This window comes from Ascaphus truei, chromosome 2, assembly GCF_040206685.1.
Source record: "Ascaphus truei isolate aAscTru1 chromosome 2, aAscTru1.hap1, whole genome shotgun sequence".
NCBI lineage: Eukaryota > Metazoa > Chordata > Amphibia > Anura > Ascaphidae > Ascaphus > Ascaphus truei.
Genome location: NC_134484.1, coordinates 342,935,635 through 342,956,184, shown reverse-complemented (window position 1 = coordinate 342,956,184; position 20,550 = coordinate 342,935,635). Strand labels below are relative to the sequence as shown.

Here is a 20,550-nt window from a genome sequence, read left to right as displayed (position 1 = left end):
GGTTGTTTGAGGTTTTTTCACTATTAGCACCGGACAGACACTTCTTTGGGGTACACGACTTCTGCCTTGGGCCCTCTGGATATTCAGTCATCCGCGGGATGACTTCTCCATTTTCTCTAGGCTGCAGGGCATTTCGGACCCCCTTTTCCTCCGCAAGATCTGCAGATGTGTCTGTTCCTTCCACGGTAAGTGAAGAACCGCTTTTCTTTTTCTTTTTTCGCCTTTTTGTTTTGGATGACACCGTCCCCTCAGGGATACTGGGGTGTCCATCTTGATTCGAAATTTTAGCAGCGTCACTGGATCCACCTGGCTTTTCTTGCAACTGTAATAGCTGACGGGAATATTCGGTGATCCACTGCTCCCGCTCTTTCTCCCGCCGATCATATTTGTCATCATAGGGAGCGGTCTTTTCGGTTCGTACCGAGTTCAGGCACCCCCACCATTCTTGGGGTGTTTTGGGGGTGTGACTCGGTTTGGGTTCCCCATAAGAGATGTCTTCCTCCTCATCGGACTGGAAGGGCCACTCTTCCGTGGGGTAGGGTTCATTACAGGAACGCTGTATTTTGTCCTCCATTTTGGGGCCATCAGGTATATTTTTCTTCCTGACCTCTGGAGGCGCTATTGCAGCTGTTGTCACTGTATTTGTTAGAAACCCCAACAGTTCTAGTCCTACAGGTGGGCATATTTTGCTTGTAGAGGTCGTAGCTCTCACAGGCCTCTCTGTAGACTTTTTCTTCCCTTTGGTTAGTTTTACAACATTAGCATTACTGTGCATGCATTCACTCTCGTCATCTGAATAAGGCCTGAAGGGACACTGCTCCGTGTGGTGGGGTTCTTTACACCAGGAACACATTTTCTTACCTATTTTTACAGAGTCTGTATTTGACTTCAGCTGGGTGGCTATTTTAAATTCCCAAGGTTCTATTTCTTTGAATACAATGCTTGCTAGCTGCCGATTTTCTGGCTTCAGCAAAGGCATTTGCTTTAAACCATTTACTTGCTATGTACAATCCCTCCGCTTCAGCAACAGAATTTGGTTTTCTGCTTGAGTTCAGTCATTTTCAGTCTCATCTTTGGGTATTATGGCATTCACTCTCCCAAGATACATAGGCAGACTTTTTTTTTTTTTTTACTTGCAGAAAAAAAAAACATTCTTTGCAGTGGAATATTTCTTTCACTCCCGGCAGGGTAACTCAACCCTCAGCAATTGGCTTTGGAATACCTTTTACACAGTTCAGCAATCCCTTTTTCCCCTGTAGGGCAATTTTACACTCAGCATTTGTTTGCTAAAAATTCCCCTGCTTCAGCACAGTCTTACATCAATTTTCACACTTTTCTGCATATACTCCATTCACAGCTGGTAGTCCTATGCGGTGTGGCAACCTTTATTTGCAAAATCAGTACCGCTTGTGGGTCACCATCTGTATTCACTGCTTCAGCGAAACTTTTGAAAACAACAAACACCTATCCCTTTTAAGGGCTGACTCACTTCTTGAACCCTGACTATGGCTGGAAGGCAAAACCCCTATTTCAATGACTATATTACACTTTGTGATAGGCAAATAAGGTTTACCTGCTTCAGCATTCTCTCTCTCTCTCCTCTTGGGATTGGGGAAAAGAGTCCATCTGTGGTTTTGTAGGTTTCAGTGCAGTGTAAGTTTCCTGCCTGGGTGTGTATCCCTTTAATTCTGATATCTGCTGCAGGTGAATCTTTGTTTTTGTTGCTCAGGTTTGTTTGCAAGACTGTATGCAGGCAAAAGCACACAACAACAAAAACAAATCCACAGGCAATCTCCGGCCCTTTAAACTTCAAAGGCCACCTCTCATCCCAAATGTCTGATACCATATGTAGGAGGACATGTGCAGAGGTACACAATGGAGACTGTTGTAAGGTGAAATTATAACAAGGCTTTATTGTGCCTGTCGCTTTAAACAGCAAAAAAATCAACATAAGCGAAATAGTGAGCCAACCAAAAAACCCTATCTCTGCTTTGGAGACTATCTATACATGTAGCTCAGCCCCCTCTGACTGGGTTGGTTAGCTAAGCTATTTACCAGCCCCAAATCATGGAGACATTTATCAATACACAGACATAGATAATAGTCTTATACGAAAAAGTCTTATCTGTTAGCTGGGCTGCTGTAGGGGAAGTTTCTCTGCTTTCCTGGAACCGCACCCTTGTGTGCACAGACAATGTCAGGCTCCAAGTTTCGAATCTTGTCCCCTTTGTCTTGTGGTCAGCTTGTCGCTCAAGACATCTGTCCTTCCTTGGTTCAGCCCCATTGTGGACTAAGGAATCTCTGCTCTGTCTCCAAAGTTCAGCTCAGGTGTGAGCTAAGGAGTCTCTCTTCCTGTCTCAAAAGACAGGCTTTTCTAAGCAATCTAATCAGGCAGGTGGTGTTAGTTAATTGCCTACCAGCAGTTAACCACCACACTGCTGGATTAGAGGCACATTTGTGAACAGGGATAAGTCCCCTGTTACATGGGGTTACATGTCTTTCTCTTCCTGTGCAATAATCCCTGTTAAAGGGCAGGTTTGCCAGGAGTAATCATGGGGTTTGCCCTCACTTCATATGCTGTGTATTATTTAGTGAAGGAAGTGACATCAGGCTCTGTGTCCACTAACAGTGACACAGGGGTGGTGCCTACTGAAGCTATATAATATGCAGAACTTCCTCTATTTAGTGTGTGTGCCTCACCATCTGAGTGAGGTGAGTCTATCCAGCAACCTGTCAGGGTTCTGGCAGTGTTTGTGGCCCTCCCTTTAGGGAGCGGTGTGGAAGACTATACCACTTCATTAGGGAGTAAGGGAAGAGCTAGATCTGCTTTCAGGGCCCTTGCCTGGGAGTGTACGGTCAGGGACTTCCTTTGGGTTGGCAACCTGAGATGAGTGGCTAGACGACCAGCCATTATGATGGGTGGCTGTCCATGTTTGCTGTTAATAAAGGATGCCAAAGAGAAAGAACCCTTCTGTCCTGTGTGTGGAGTTACTTGGGAAGAAGGTGCACATAGAGGGTCTCTTTCAGAGACTCCTCCCTACTACACTTGGGGTCTGAAAGAGATGGAAGCGCTGTACCATGAGTGAGTATAACTCAGCATTACCTCATAAGTTAGTCCTGATGCCATTCCCCATAATACCATCAAGCGGGAGACTCAGGAGTCCTGTAAGCCAGCAGGTGCACCACACTATAGCCATGTGTAACCAGAGTAGTATTTCCCTAGGGGGCCCTATCTGCGATTGGAAGGGAGATTGCACCGCTGCGCTATCAGCACTTTCGAGGGGAAGCCCCAGTTCAGGCAGGGAGGGCCCCTGATCAGCTACTCACCCGAGTGCGTCATCAGGGGCTTCAGAGACAGAAGAAACTGTCGCCGGGAATCAACTACCTCCACAAAAACAATGAAGGCAGTCAGGTAAGCAGGAAGAAAAAAAAACTACCGGCCAGGTAGGACAGACTAAGAACGCCTGCAGGTAGGAAGAGAGGCTACTTATATGTGGTACCAGCCGCAGGAAGCTTTTTTTCTGTCCTATCTCGTAAGAATTTCACTCAGATTTAGAACCATGCAGCTGATTATGACAGATCAATTATGATCATTCTTCCTAGTATTGTACAGGTTATTAAGAATTTTAATCAGTGTTAGGACCTGTGAATTATGGTCATGCCTTGGAGGGGCTCACAGGCTTACAATGCTTTGGCCAAAGTGTTAACTAAATGGCCCTTTAATTCAAGAGATATATAGGTATTTCACTGTGTATTTTTGCCATTGGATGTAGCACTGGGCTCTGTTTGTGTTTGTTTGTAGCCTATCTCGTCCGGAGGTAGAGCTTCCCACTGCCATGGGAATGTACAGGAAATACACATTTATAGCTAGTATGATCTTTGCATGTAGTAAATTGTAAAGTACTTCCTTAAGGTGTTTTACTTGCTTTACTTACTAGTTTTATGTGGCAAATATTAGAGGGTCTGCTGGTTGCCTGCATAAGAGAGGTCTGCTTGTATATTTGTGGAGCACTACCTCCTACGACCAAGGGGTCACACTCGACTCCTCTCTCACATTCGCCCCTCACATTCAAAGCATTTCTAAAACCTGTCGCTTTTTCCTCCGCAATATAACAAAGACACGCCCTTTCCTCTGTTGCTCGACTGCTAAAACTCTGACTCAGGCCCTCATTCTCTCCCGTCTTGATTACTGTAACCTCCTGCTGCCCGGCCTTCCTGCCTCTCACCTGTCTCCCCTACAATCTATCCTAAACGCTGCTGCCAGAATCACTCTACTCTTTCCCAGATCTGTCTCAGCATCTCCCCTCATGAAATCCCTCTCCTGGCTTCCGATTAAATCCCGCATCTCACACTCCATTCTTCTCCTCACTTTTAAAGCTTTACACTCTTCTGCCCCTCCTTACATCTCAGCCCTAATTTCTCGTTATGCACCATCCAGACTCTTGCGTTCTTCTCAAGGATGTCTTCTTTCTACCCCCTATGGATCTAAAGCCCTCTCCCACCTTAAACCTTTTTCACTGACTGCCCCACCTCTGGAATGTCCTTCCCCTCAGTACCCGACTAGCACCCTCTCTATCCACCTTTAAGACCCACCTTAAGACACACTTGCTTAAAGAAGCATATGAATAGCACTGTGGATATTCTGAACATATGATACATAAAGCTTGGCCCCCTGCAGACGCACTTATCATAACTCCCTCCTACTGTCTCTGTACGTTCTCCCTATCTACCAATTAGACTGTAAGCTCCTCAGGGCAGGGACTCCTCTTCCTTAATGTTACTTTTATGTCTAAAGCGCTTATTCCCATGATCTGTTATTTATATTATCTGTTATTTATTTGATTACCACGTGTATTACTGCTGTGAAGCGCTATGTACATTAATGGCGCTATATAAATAAAGACATACAATACAATACAAGGTGAACTGCAGTAATTTCAGTGACATGTTTAAGTGGTCGTATCTGGGTATTTGATATCTTTTTTTACCCAAATCTGATACCTATAAGTATTTTTTAAGGTTCGACTTGAGGGATTTGACCATCTCCACTTAACTTGATTGGTTCTCTGATAAGGACAGGATGAGATAAGTGCAAGGAAAACAATTGATTAAGAAACACTTCCCCATTCAGAGGTCACTAAAAAAAATTCAACTGGCCGACTATGTGAGATTGCACTTTTAAAGGGAGGCCTTGTTGCATCTGTATAGGTATACAGTAGGTAGCTGGTATTCAAAACACAGGACTACTGGCATGCACCAGTGTGTGCTTGTACAGTAATAGAGTGATGACTGCATACGCAAGGGAATATAGCTGTGATAGTGTTGTGTATCACAGACTGGAACATAATAACAAATCTAACTTTAGCACAAACAAAGTCTGGTATGGGGGACACCCTAATTCCAGAGATACATACCTGCGATTCAGGTGCCGGTAGCAGCTCTCTTCGGCTACCAGCGTTCACAATATGTCCTCTGTTCAGAGATCTCAGTCCCTTCAGGCCAATAGGAAGCAGTTACATCACCGGTGCAGCTTCCTAATAGCCCATGTGACGCGGGAGTTTCAAACTGCCTTGCTGAGCCAGATAAGCTACCGGCACCTACATAGAATGCAAGTATCTCCTGAAGTAGGGGGTTCCCGGAGCTGGAATTAAAAGGGTTCAGCTACGGAGACCCACTGTTTCAATTCCATATTAACAAAAAAAAAAAAACATTAAAAAAAAAACAAGTGCCGGCTTGGCCTGCTCTTTGAATATAGAGATGAAAATTAAATGTGTTTAGAACATAATTTCTTAATGGCTTCACATGTATTTATGGTAAAACAAAATTCATACCTGTTGGTAGCAGACATTCCAGAGGAGTGAACACTTGTTCCATTTTCTGCTTTATATTTTTAACTACAAAAAAGGAAATGGGTAAATAAATGAGGGCATCATTTGAGAGAATATACGCTTGTCTTCAGAAAATTGAAGGCTTCCATTGCGTCATTCAAAACTAGAAGCGGAGCTCGGATGTAATAAGTGTTATCTTCACAAATGGATACCTTGACGATGGCACATTCAGGTTATATCAATTCAATTTACTTGGTAGTGTTATTTTTCACATACTTAACCCTGGAAAATGGAATTTGAAGCTTGATCTCTGTCCTATCTGGAGTTGTAAATGAGCTATCAAGACCAGACAATGCAAGTTCTAGTGAGTGACGATGTCGGCGTTAGAAATAACACATCCCTAGCAGTAGCTGTACAGTGTTATGTTTAAGGAGCCTTCCTGAGTTAGCAAAATACACAATTTTGCAAACTCCTCAAGCAGACAACCATTATTAACTCAACATTTTCATTTTTATTGCTTTTTTGTGGATACGTGTTATCATGGAAACATTGTATTCCTACTTGTACAACATTGTATGCTATGGAACACAGAAAAACTTGTTTCCAGTATCATTTGTAAATAAAAAAAAAACCACATTAATAAAAAAAATATTAAAAAAAATAAAGTTTTATTTTAATAGTGACTTCTCAGAAGTTATGGAGAGCTGCAATCCATCCACACTTAAATCAATAAAATGTGTGCATTCATATTCCATTGTGGAACTGCATTTTGTAGCCTGTGACTCGTGGTATGCCAAAGGCCCTATTGATGTACAGTACAGTAACAGGTACATCATGGCAAAAAAAAATTTATTCTCTGGGTTGATCAAGCCAACTGCTCCAATAGAGCAGTTTCCCTGATTGAAAAAAAATGGAGCCCCTTCCACTTCTGTTCCTGTCTGATGGGGGCTATTTTGCTGATAAATTGACAATATTCAATAAACTTTTAAGTCTGTGCCTCTATTCACTCTATTCAATAAAGGGCAAAGAGACAGTCAAAGCTAGTCTGAAGAAGACTTCAAATGTTTGACTGAAATAAAAATTAGTATGCAAATAGGCATTCATCGCAAAACTAAATATTCATCCAGGTTTTAAGACGACAGTTTTTCGCAATGCTGTGACATCAATTATCTCAGACTTGCTTTCAACAGTTTGATATAGGGGAAAATACCTGAGAAGCATCAGAATGGCTAATAAAGGGCTAAAAGACCCCAAATAATTAGCATTCACTATGAACACGAGATTAAGACAAAATTAAGTCAAACACTTGAGATTTATACTATTACCATACTGATTAGTTGAAACACCTGTTATTAAGCCTAATTACATATGAGAGAGAGACACAGAGACAGAGAGAGACAAAGAGAGAGAGAGAGAGACACACACACACACAAGATGTAACTGGTGATATTATTAACTATTATAGTAGAGGAAGGAGAGGATGGAGGAGGAGGAAAAGGAAGCGATCTATGAGAGAGAATATACTACCACAGACTAATGCTACTAGGCCTCAATGAACAAGAGGTCATAGATAGAACCAATATACAGTGTGTGCTCAATCTGAGGATTAAGGGCCAGACCCAGAGCCCGACGAAATCCTGCATTGCCTGGACTGGTCAAACTACTCAGCTAGCTATATTATTTAGCCATGAGGTATTTTCCTTCTACCGTGGCTATAGTAGGGGGATGACACAGCCAACATGATTTCAAATGTATTTCCCAAGTACTTAAAGCCATGAAAATGTTTCCATTAGAACTATATACAATTTCCTAGTGGGAGAACAGCATGGCAGAACCTCACAAGGGCTTCCTATGATATACAGTAGCTAGGCTACCCAATGTGATGGTTGCAATCAACTGCACTCATACTGTAGCTCTAGCACCATCATAACTCTGTGCCCAGGACATGCTTGAAAACGAGAGGCAACTCAATGTATTACTTCCTGGCAAAACATTTTTTATAAATAAATAAATCCAGTGAACAATAGCAAACACTGACTGATGGTCAAACAGTTGTTCATAATTTAATGACTATTCACCAGCACCTCATACTCCTCCTCAGGGAATGTGATGCACCTCATCCACTTGTTCTATCTCCAGGGTCTGATGTGGGCTCAGACTGCTGGGGGGCATGGCTGTTTCCCCCCTTCCCACCTGTTGTCTCCTGCCATGCCCCACTCTCCTGCTGACATGTAGCGTCCTGCACTTCTGCCCTCCTCCTGTCCTACTCTCCATGCCATAACAGAAATATTTACACCAATGCCACTCCTCAGCCATTCTGTGTGTGTGTGTGTGATATATTAATATATAACACATACATACTGTACATATATACATTCTCTCTTACGCCAACTGTTTCTATCATTTGCACTCTCACTCTTAACAAAAGACAGATGACAAAATGGACCGACACAAAAGTTGACAGCTACACACTCCTAGAAACCCCCATGCTCTACAACTCACTACACCAACAACAAAACAAAAATAAGTAACAAGCCTACTCATACACATATCATCAGCAATCTCACAAACCAACAATGGGTACACAGCACAATTATCAAAAAGCACTCTGACACTGCACAACAATCACTTGCAGACTACTTGGGCAAGGATTGAAGACATTTTCACAAGCACTCTGCATGCAATTCATGACAATTGTAGTAAAGCAATTGTATAACAAAACGCTTACTTCTCAAGTTCAGTGTGTTTCTCTCCACTTCTCAACAGCACTGTCAATGTGCTTACATAATATTGTCACTTATATACAAACACACTTGTTCCCTGTGAATTCACACATGGAAATGTTATGCTTAATTTGTAGGGTATTTCATCTGAGTTTTCAATCGTGTTTTGATTTTATTTCTTTAAAAAAAAAAAAAAAATGATCAGATTTTAATAATGCCTTTATTTGGTTAAAAATATCCCAGTTTTCATCTATACCTAGTTTTTATTTAATTTGGCAAACTGATTTTTTTCAAGTTAATAGCTCTGAAATGTGTTTGCGAAGGCTGCGCTTATAGTGCCGGCGACAGCAACGCCGCATCAAAACAAATGCATTGCCGCCGTCGCGTGGGCTTATAGTAAGCACAACGTGACGGAGCAACGGTCTGGTCGCGATCGCTGGAAACCATCTCAATTTGATTTTTCTCAATTTGAAAAATTCAGCCTATAAGCGTAGCCTAAAGCTGCATTTTAGGAGTTTATTACATAGGACCCAAAGAAACATTAATTATTTATTTATTTATAAAATATTATACCAGGAAGTAATACATTGAGAGTTACCTCTCGTTTTCAAGTATGTCCTGGACATATCTGCCTGCTTCATAGTATCAAATTATATTTCCCTATTTCACCCTACTTATGTCATGTCAGGGGATTGGTTAAACTGACAAAAAAAGTTCGAGCTAGGAGTCACACAGTCAGTACAACACAACAGACATATATACATATACACATTATATATATATATATATATATATATATATATATATATTTTTTTTTTTTTTCCTTAGTCCTAGCGGGAAAAAACCCCCACTGGGTCTGAGGTAGAATAAACCTCTCGCTAAACAGATCTTGAAAAGAAGATTGTAGTCCCATGGATCTTCTCCAGTGCTGGGAAATGACTTCACAGCATATTGAATAGGAGCCATTCACCCTATGTTTCCTGAACAGCTCCTTTCCATTTTCCCCCAAACTACACTACACTGAGTTTTACTTCAGTGGGATTGCTAGTTTGTAATGCAAATGATTGGCATGTTAAGGTTTACAGCTTGAACAGGAAAATTAAGTGAAAGTGCACAGTCACAAAGCACAAAACTCTGCTGCAAAAAGCCTTGGAATGTACATTTAAAAAAAAAAAATGTTAAAGTTAAGCGACTTCATTGGAAGGACATACTGAGCATAATTTTGGCATCACTGTATAAGCTTCTCTAAAATATAAGATGTTATTGCAGCAATCCTATTTCTATTATGGCTCTTGGGTAAACCTAGCTATTTTATTCCCAAGGCCGTGTCCAGGGTGAGAGTGCGCGCGCACTTAAGCGCTGCGCAATGAATCATATTATGTCAGTGTGATCATCTAAAGTTACACACACACGTCAGCGTTCCATGGAGAGCAACTTGAACAGACAAATTATTTTGTATTTGCCGCACGATGGCTGAGTCACGTGACCGCTTCGCCCAATGAGGGCGAACCAGCCCCGTGACATCACGGCCACGCCTCCCCGAAAAACAGCAATTTTTTTTACGGGTCTGGAATCGCCCCCGCTGCAAGCAAGTGCCACATTGTGGCGCTCTGTCAGCATGGACGAGGGGTAAGGCTTTCTATGAAGCTGGCCCAGCAGACACATTGAATCCCAACAAAGGATAAAAAAAAAGAAAAAAAGAAGAAGAACATACAGTAGATATAAATGTTGTATGTTGAAAAGAGAGGAGTCCAAGAAAAAAATAATAATCTGGTGTGTTTTTCTATGCTGAATATGTAACTGAAACCGCAGTCACCAAATAGGTATCAATGAAATGGAAATATATGGCTGGTGCTCAAAGGGTTAATATATGATATTAACAGTGTTGATCAAAAAAAAAGGATTTTGATCAGAAAGGCAACCCTCTATATACAGCACTCTAATCATATATAATGTTTTAATGGACATAAAGGATTGTCCAGCAGATAGTACTGTCAGAATCACCGCAGAAGTCAAAAACAATAAAATTTTATTACGTCTCAATTGACCTTAAAAACACAGATGCAGTATTAAAAATCCCCACATTATTGTGGCTATTATGGATATTGATGTATGTTCAGGTAAGTATTTAATTAGTAATATCCAATCATCCAGAGCTATAAGTATACAATGAAAAAGCTGCAGAGAGGGCTAGTAATGTATCAGAGACAGCTGTCCAAGTCTATGTAGTAAATCAGCACACAATGTTAAACCAGATGCTATCTTGGAGCCCCTTTAGAAAGGGTGTTTCTAGTCATTAATTAGCTCTCATGTATATGTAAACAGAGATCCAATGATGTGCATCTATATAGATATTTGGGACGTTATATATACTCAGTTGTATTACAGAGTGTTATATAGTATAATTGTCTGCTCAATACCCATAAACATGTAATAGTAGAGTGGTTTTTGTTTCATATATATAGCCAAACCACCTTATCGGTTGGTGGTGTGTGTTAATCACTAGCAGTATATGTTGCCACTAATTTCGCAAAGGACACAGCCGTGATGCACACACTACCGGGATATGTATACCAACTCTACTTAGCTCATAACATAAATATCACAATAAACAGGCAATGAATTCAGTTTGTCGGCTCAGCGCGGCGCCCCCCCTCGCAGCGGGCCCGGCCCCATTGTGGGGTGGCTCTTGCCCCTGCAGCGTCCGCCACAGCGGGCACTGCAGTAGCCAGCGGGGACTTGGCCTTAGTGTCAAGTCTGCTGTAGGGCTCTCAACTCCAATCACGGCAACTGTGATTGCAGCAGCATTCTATACGACGTTCCTAAAGCCCCATAGAAAGCTGTATGCATTGTGTTCCATTGTTGTATATTCTGCAACTCAAGTCCAATAAATGTTGAATAATAAAGATTTTATATTGTCTATCTACATTTAGATTCAGCATGTAACTAGTTAAAATAAGTAATTTCGTTTTAAGTTAGAAATTATATTGGAAAATTATTAGCTGCCTCTGCAAAGATAAAAAGGCATACTGTAAATCAGTCTGAAGACATGCAGGTGTAGAAATGTTTTGTGAGACTTAAGAATCTAACATGTTTTATTAATTTCCATGAGTCATGAGTTAAGAATCAAAGGTTAGTTAGTTAGTTAGTAGTAAGACAATACAACAGAGATCCGTCTTAAATGATTAGCAACACAGTTAATCCTATAGTTACTTAGTTACTTAGTGAAAGAACAAGAGGGTTTTGTAAACCAAAGTAAATAAAAAGTTGTTGAAAAATTCCTAGAACTATATCAGGAAAACAATATAAAGTGTATCCTTTGTGGAAAGAGAAAAGGAGATTACCAAAAATATAAAAGAATTGCAAGGAAAATGATTGATACTGAACCAAAAATCAATTCAGTTCTCGTCTTCTAAATTTGCAGAGGTCCAAAGGCATTTAAATGTCAGGGGATCGCATGAGGCCTCTGCACTGGGGCGTATCTATAGCCTGGCCAGCCCAGGTTGGGGGTCCCGCTCCCAGTGCTGCCGACAGACGGGGAGAGTCGTTGAAGGTGTCCCGGGCCCGGAGGCTGCGGGGGACCCAGCCGGCCGGCACTGGACCTGACCTCTTGCCGGGCTCCAGCTGTCCTGGCGCCGCTCTGTGTAAAGTTGCTGGGCCCCAGATTTCCTCCCCCGCTGCAGCAGGTGCCTCTCTCTGCTGTACAGGCCCCGTCCCGGAAGTTCGGCGGCTTGTAGGAACTGCACAGAAGGCTTGTGCGCGATGTGCAGCGGGAAGATGTGAGGTACAAGGGGAGATGTGAGGTAAAAGGGGGCGGTGAGATACACGTGGGGTTGTGATGTGAGGTACAAGGGGGGGAGGTGATATCAGGTACAAGGGAGGGGGGAGGTGATGTCAGGTACAATGGGGGGATGGTGATGTAAGGTACAGGGGGGGAGGTGATGTCAGGTACAAGGGGGGGTGTTAGGTACAAGGGTGTGTGTGTGTGTTGAATTTTATATGTGTGTGTGTGTGAGCTGCATTTTGTGTGTGTGTGTGTGTGTTGCATTGTGTGTTGCACTTTCTGTGTGTTGCATTTTGTGTGTGGGAGTGGTGTAATTATTGTGGTGGAGATTGAGGGAGCAGGATTGAATGAAAGGGGGATAATTAAGTGATAGCGATAGCGGAGAGAGGGGGTGGAAGGAGGGGGATGGGGGAGAGTGAGAGAAATACACATGGAGAGGGGAAAATAGAGGTGGCTCACGAGGGGGTGAACGGCAGGGGCTCGCAAGGCTGCCGACATGTGGGCGGCCCCGGTCTAAACTCTAGTCCTGGGCCCCATGAAATCTGTCGGCAGCCCTGCCCACTCTCCCCCCCCCCCCCGGAGAGAAAGGCGGGGGGAGATGGTATGCAGCTGCGGCGGGCCCTCTGCATTAAAGAGAAGGTAACCCAGTGGAGGAATCAGCACTTGTTACACAGGCACAGCATGATGACAAGGGAGGAGCGCGCCGCAGCGGTCAGACCGAAAGTCTTTCTTACTTCTGGTGTCTGCTGCTAGAGCACACTCCTCACCTTGTGTCGTCCTGCTCTACCTGTGTAACAAGTGCTGATTTCTATACCAGCTTACCTTCTGTTTAACGCCAGGGGGCCACCGCTATCGCTGCATACCATCCTCCCCTGCCTGTCTCTATTATCAGTTACCACTCAAACATAGGCATGGAGGGTAGAGATCTGAATCTGATGAGGGGGATATCTGATGATGAGGGAGGGAGAGAACTGATGATGATGATGATGATGAGGGGGAGAAAATTGATGAGCGGGAGAAAATTGATGATGATGAGTGGGAGAAGCTGACGATGATGAGGGGGAGATGACGATGATGAGGGGGAGATGATGACGATGATGATGATGAGGGGGAGATGATGACGATGACGATGATGAGGGGGAGATGATGACGATGATGAGGGGGAGATGATGACGATGATGAGGGGGAGATGATGACGATAATGAGGGGGAGATGATGATGATAATGAGGGGGAGATGATGATGATAATGAGGGGGAGATGATGATGATAATGAGGGGGAGATGATGATGATAATGAGGGGGAGATGATGATGATGATGATGATGATGGGGAGAAGCTGCTGCTGCTGATGATGATGATGATGATGATGAGGGGGAGAAGCGGATGATGATGATGATGGGGAGAAACTGATGATGAGGAGGGGGAGAGATGATGATGAGAGGGAGAAAAAAAAATTGCAGTCTGTATTATCTTATATTACTATGCTGATTTATTTGAAGTGTATGGTGAATTTTACACAACTTTGGAAAAAAAAGTCCAATATTATTTGAGAAAAAAAAAAAAAAAAGATACTGAATCTCATTGTGGGTGAGTGCAGAGAGGTTAAAGAAGAGGGTGGGAACCTCTCTGCACCCATCCAAAATGAGATTCAATAGCTTTTCCAGTGGTGGATTTCCCATTAGGCCCAGGTCTAGGGCAGCAAAGATGTCTGCCCCCATATGCTGGGGGCGCAGCAGCAAAAGTTTGTGCTCTCCTGTTCTAAATGTCTGCAGCCCACAGAGCAGCACTAGCCCCCACCCTCTCATTCCTTCTCTAAAAGTTACACAAGAATCTGTACACTTCACAGACATGCAAGTTAACCACTAATATATAAAGAAATGGACTAGCAAAGTAGATTTTAAATCAGTTTAAGACATGAATACATTAATATGAAAGTATTCAGATTCGTTATAATTAAAAGTATGTGAATAGAAAAAGGAAAGTCTTATTAAATTTATTTTTTTAGCAGGAAGAATCTGAATGTTTTGTTTTTTTTCCACCAAGATTGTAGATAAACACTACACTACTATTTAGTGTCGATTTTGGCAACAATGACAAGGTATATTTTTTTGGATCATATTTAAATTCATTTGGCTACAAATCAGAAGAGTACGCTTTCTGGTGATCTTCTAATTTCTGTGTTCCGTATTGAAAAAGGGGATACACTCTTAAATGTTTTCTGCTTGTTTGTTAATTAACTAATAATCCCCGAAGAACAGGCATTACTGGCCAATAATGCCCTGGCTGGAAGAGATGAAGGCCCGACGCGAAGCCGAGGGACTTTAACCCAGCCAGGGCATTATTAGCTGGTAATGCCCTGTTCTGAGGGGATTATTATTATTATAGACTAAATGTAGGCTTTTTTCATAAATAGACACTTTTGTATAGTTATATAGATTTTTTTTATTCAAATAAAATGGTAAATACATTAAACCACCTCTACTGTATATACGCTTACACTGCAGCTTACCACACACACTGCTGCTGCACCGATATACACTGCTGCCAACAATGACACACATACACGCACAAAAACTCTGCTGCTGCAGCTACACACACACACACACACACACACAAACAAACACTGCTGCTGCTACACCCAAAAACACAGCTACTGACACACACACTAGACAGACAGAAACTGCAGCCACAAACAAAATGCAGACAGCCACTTACTTTGCAGTCTCCTATCTCTCCTATCACTCCCCAATTCAACTGAATCTGCTCAGTCAGCTCTGTTCACAGAGGGAGGGGGAAGAGTCAACCCGTAGCTGATACTTCCTGACCAATCCCCTGCCCTGTGAGAGCTGTTCCTGCCTCCAGACAATCCCCTGCCCTGTCTCAGAGCGGTTCTGAAAGCTGATTGGCTGGAAATAAACACATTGGAAATCAACACATTGCAAGCAGCAAAAATTCCGGGCATTACTGATTGGTTAAAATTCCAGGCATTATCCAATCAGAGAGCAGGGATTTCAATAATGTCCAGAATTTTATTGTTTTAGCCTATAATTGTTTTTAGAAAGATCATAGTAAATAGTGTGAAGGAATAATCATTACATGTCGTGGAGTTACTTTATAACATTTAATGATTTAGGAGTGAAAGGTAATGAAGGTCAAAATAAAATCTATGTAGCATTGTATTTTAAGTCTATTTGTCAGTTGTGAAAGGATTGTGCTTGTGTCCAACTGGATAACAGTGTATAAAATACCTATTAAGGGTGTCGAATATTATATTAAGATTTCTTCGCACCATGACTCCCAGTATAGAATTGTATTTACATTGTAGTAATTCCACAGCTCATTAACATGTTTTTAACAGCCCTCAGCACAGGTTTTGGAACTCCTGGGCGTGGGAGATACTGTGTTACAATATGTGAATGATCTATTGATACTAATAAAATATGGAGTAAAACATCGAAGATAGGACGATTTCACACCGGAATAAAGATGCTATATTGTCTATATACATATATATTCAGCATATAACTAGTTCAAATAAGTACTATAGTATTAAGGTAGAAATTATATTGGAAAATCATTAGCTGCCTCTGCAAAGATAAGAAGATATATAAATCTGAAGACAGGCAGGTGTAGAAATGTTTCATGTAACTTAAGAATCAATCTTGTTTTATTCATTTCCATTTTGTATGAAACTTTGTATGTTTAATGTTTGCCGAGTTTAATATTATACAATGGCGGATTTACCATTAGGCCCGGGGCAGCAACATTTTGGGGCGGCAAAAACACCCGCCCCTATATACTTTTGCCGCACTCTAGGGCCTATAGGGCCTGATGGGAAATCACATAGCTGTTGCGACCGCCTCCTTACCCGACGCCCTCCTCCTGAACCGCAGCACGAAATGACGCCGTGGATGTCAGGGTGTCTCGTTGCCATGGCAAAGCAACGTCAAAGCATCAAATGCCATAATGATGACTCGTTACCATAGCAATGTGATGCCATGCGACGTCACGTTGGTGACATCCGCGGCGTCATTCGACGCTGCAGTTCAGGAGGAGGGGGGTGGCAGATAAGGAGGCGGCCGCAACAGGGAAGTGCCAAGGGGTGACAGGTTTTGAAATCTGCCACTGATATTATACGATCTTGAGTTTGGAATCAAAGTTTAGGTAAATAGTTAGTATGAAAAGACCTTACAATACAGATCTGTCTTAAAAGATTAGGAAAATTATTAATTCTATAGTTATTTAGTGACAGAACAAAGAGGTTTCTGTACATCAAAGAAAATATTGCTAAAAGAAGAAACAGTGTTCTAATGTTGATGATTGACTAAGAAGATTGGGTCGACAGGGAGAAAAACAGGCGATTGCTAGGTTAAAGAAAAATGTATAAAGATCGTATTTCGATTTATAGAATTCCAAAATCATTTAACACCCTCAAGCTAAACGATTCTTCACTCTATAACTAAATTCCATGTGCCTGAATGATGTAACTGACTGAAAGGATGCTGTGAAAGATGTTTTCTATTGTCTGAATAAAAATTGGGAAAAGAACCGGTCCATGTTCTATTTGATATATAGTGTATTGCAAGGTGGGACATTTATTTGCACCCATCTAATGAGCTAAATGTTCAACTTGCACATATTAACCGCTGCTCAGAGCCAAGCAGCTCTTACTGTATCTGCAAGAAAAGATCTGAGTTGTTTGCTGATTGGAGGACCATCACAGCGCATGCTAGATATTATATTATAGCTGAAGATCTTTAAAGGATTTCCAGTCTGAGAAAGAAGCAGATCTATTTTTAAAACCTTTTAACCTTTTGAGAACCGTATATGGCATGGCCAGTCAGGATCAACTAGAAAAAGAAAACAGGTTTAAAACAAATGTTAAAAAAAAAAAACAGTATTCAAGTGCACCTGTAACTTAAATTAAAGAGCACTAAAAGGAGGATGTGGAGTTTAAAAGAAATACCAAGGGGGGATATCGAGCAGAGCAAAGAAGCAGAAGGAACAACAACAACCCAATTTCCTACCAAGGGACACCTATACTGTACATCTGTGTTATAGTGCTGCAAACTTGTGTTTCTTCTTATACTGTTAGAGTTCACACCTATTTTTTATTTTAAAATGGCCCTGCTCCCCCACTATTTTTGTTCTCATCACACATAAACCATTTTATATCTAGTGAGATTTAGTTACATGCATTTGTAACCATGTGTTATTTGGCATGCCCAGGACATACTTGAAAACGATAGGTAACTCTCAATGTATCACTTCCTGGTAAAACATTTTTATAAATAAAATACATAGTTCCATGGTGGATGAGGTTGAAAAAAGACATAATGCACGTCCATCACGTAAAACATATGCTAAAGTTAGACAACAGATACATATCCTATTTTTATTTACAGTATTTTGATAGAGGAAGGAAAACAAAAACTACAATGTCTCATAAAGCAACAATTAATTCCTTCCGGACTCCACATAATGGCAATCAGATTTCTCCCTGAACCAACATCCTTCTCATATTTACTTATTTGGTATATCCCTTTATATCTTTCCTTTCTTTTGTTATTCATTCGCCTAAATGCTCAATTCTGTTACAACAAGCGAAAACATACCAGCAACCTTGTGAAACAGACTGTCCATTGTTCAAAGGGGAAAGCACTGTATTGTTCAGTTTTTAAGCACTAGATGTTAGTTTTCTTTTATAGCATTGCAGACCACCATTTCCAACAAAGCTAATGCAGCTAGACCACAACAAACTAGTGTGTATCCTCGCAATATCCAGTCACAGCAGTGACAACAAGAGACATGGAATACCCATCCACCTCAAATATTCATATGTTTACCAATCCCTGCTGCGGCTGCTGCAAATACAAGTAAGGGAACATATCAGAGAATGAGTTTAAAACTACTGCTAGCATTGCCCTTACAGGCGCCAGTATACCTGATGCCGAGAGCATGCAAGAGCTGGCACTGTGACAGTCACGCCTTCACTTCCTACTGTATATGTGCTGCTGCTGCTGCTGCTGCTGCAGCTCTGCCCCTATCACACGCTGCGCAGTATACTTCCTGTTACCATATTTCTGCTAAAAACTGCTCCCTGAAGCCTAATACCTCCTAATAAACTGCCAACAGAAAATGAGCACACAGAAGGCTGTGGGTCTCGGGATGTGGATGTTAGGCTGCGCTTATAGTGCCTTGCGACGGCGACGTCGCTCCAAATCAAATACATTGACTCAGTCGCAAGCGCTTATAGTAAGCGTGACGGCGACGGAGCGACCAAAAATGTTTAAGCCGGGTAAATTTGATTTTTTAGAGACAGTCGCCACATGTGACTGTCTCTAAACCAATCAAATTGCGCGGCCCGCCCCCTTAGTGACGTCACTGGCCTTGTCGCCAGCGGCGTCGCTAAAAACCTAATTACAACTTTCGCTAATGGCGACGGGTGACATCATCAGTCGCGGCCTTAGAGTGATCAGTGCTGTAAATGAAACTCAGCATCCCCTGATTCTAAATTCCAGGGCATGCAGGGCCAGTAAGAGGAGCAAAAACGCTCTTACTTAATTGTGTCCGATGGAATTACACTGCAGTACGCACGTGCGTATATACTGTTATATAGCGCAGTGTGCAGGTGCGTATATATACTGTTATATAGCGCAGTGTGCACGTGCGTATATACTGTTATATAGCGCAGTGTGCACGTGCGTATATACTGTTATATAGCGCAGTGTGCACGTGCGTATATACTGTTATATAGCGCAGTGTGCACGTGCGTATATACTGTTATATAGCGCAGTGTGCACGTGCGTATATACTGTTATATAGCGCAGTGTGCGCGTGCGTATATACTGTTATATAGCGCAGTTTGCACGTGCGTATATACTGTTATATAGCGCAGTGTGCACGTGCGTATATACTGTTATATAGCGCAGTGTGCGCGTGCGTATATACTGTTATATAGCGCAGTGTGCACGTGCGTATATACTGTTATATAGCGCAGTGTGCGCGTGCGTATATACTGTTATATAGCGCAGTGTGCACGTGCGTATATACTGTTATATAGCGCAGTTTGCACGTGCGTATATACTGTTATATAGCGCAGTGTGCACGTGCGTATATACTGTTATATAGCGCAGTGTGCACGTGCGTATATACTGTTATGTAGCGCAGTGTGCACGTGCGTATATACTGTTATATAGCGCAGTGTGCACGTGCGTATATACTGTTATGTAGCGCAGTGTGCACGTGCGTATATACTGTTATGTAGCGCAGTGTGCACGTGCGTATATACTGTTATGTAGCGCAGTGTGCACGTGCGTATATACTGTTATGTAGCGCAGTGTGCACGTGCGTATATACTGTTATGTAGCGCAGTGTGCAGGTGCGTATATACTGTTATGTAGCGCAGTGTGCAGGTGCGTATATACTGTTATATAGCGCAGTGTGCACGTGCGTATATACTGTTATATAGCGCAGTGTGCGCGTGCGTATATACTGTTATATAGCGCAGTGTGCACGTGCGTATATACTGTTATATAGCGCAGTGTGCGCGTGCGTATATACTGTTATATAGCGCAGTGTGCACGTGCGTATATACTGTTATATAGCGCAGTGTGCACGTGCGTATATACTGTTATATAGCGCAGTGTGCACGTGCGTATATACTGTTATGTAGCGCAGTGTGCACGTGCGTATATACTGTTATATAGCGCAGTGTGCACGTGCGTATATACTGTTATGTAGCGCAGTGTGCACGTGCGTATATACTGTTATATAGCGCAGTGTGCACGTGCGTATATACTGTTATGTAGCGCAGTGTGCACGTGCGTATATACTGTTATGTAGCGCAGTGTGCACGTGCGTATATACTGTTATGTAGCGCAGTGTGCAGGTGCGTATATACTGTTATGTAGCGCAGTGTGCAGGTGCGTATATACTGTTATATAGCGCAGTGTGCACGTGCGTATATACTGTTATATAGCGCAGTGTGCGCGTGCGTATATACTGTTATATAGCGCAGTGTGCACGTGCGTATATACTGTTATATAGCGCAGTGTGCACGTACGTATATACTGTTATATAGCGCAGTGTGCAGGTGCGTATATACTGTTATATAGCGCAGTGTGCACGTGCGTATATACTGTTATATAGCGCAGTGTGCACGTGCGTATATACTGTTATGTAGCGCAGTGTGCGCGTGCGTATATACTGTTAT

General features: G+C 42.2%; 1 protein-coding gene across 5 annotated transcripts in view; it reads right to left on the bottom strand.

Annotated features, from left to right (window-relative positions):
- Nucleotides 1-18,396, bottom strand: part of TPK1 (thiamin pyrophosphokinase 1) — a 519,153-nt gene extending 500,757 nt beyond the window's left edge. For 3 of the 5 annotated variants that reach the window (XM_075586749.1, XM_075586753.1, XM_075586752.1), the window contains exons 1-2: nucleotides 18,280-18,396; nucleotides 5,832-5,894 (exon numbers count right to left, since the gene is read on the bottom strand). In XM_075586749.1, the coding sequence (XP_075442864.1) occupies nucleotides 5,832-5,894; nucleotides 18,280-18,295 (79 nt within the window). In that variant the 5' untranslated portion in view covers nucleotides 18,296-18,396. Of the gene's footprint in view, nucleotides 1-5,831; nucleotides 5,895-15,050; nucleotides 15,152-18,279 lie in introns of those variants that run through there. The other 2 variants (XM_075586750.1, XM_075586751.1) reach the window with 2 other exon arrangements.
- Between the last annotated feature and the right edge of the window lie 2,154 nt (nucleotides 18,397-20,550).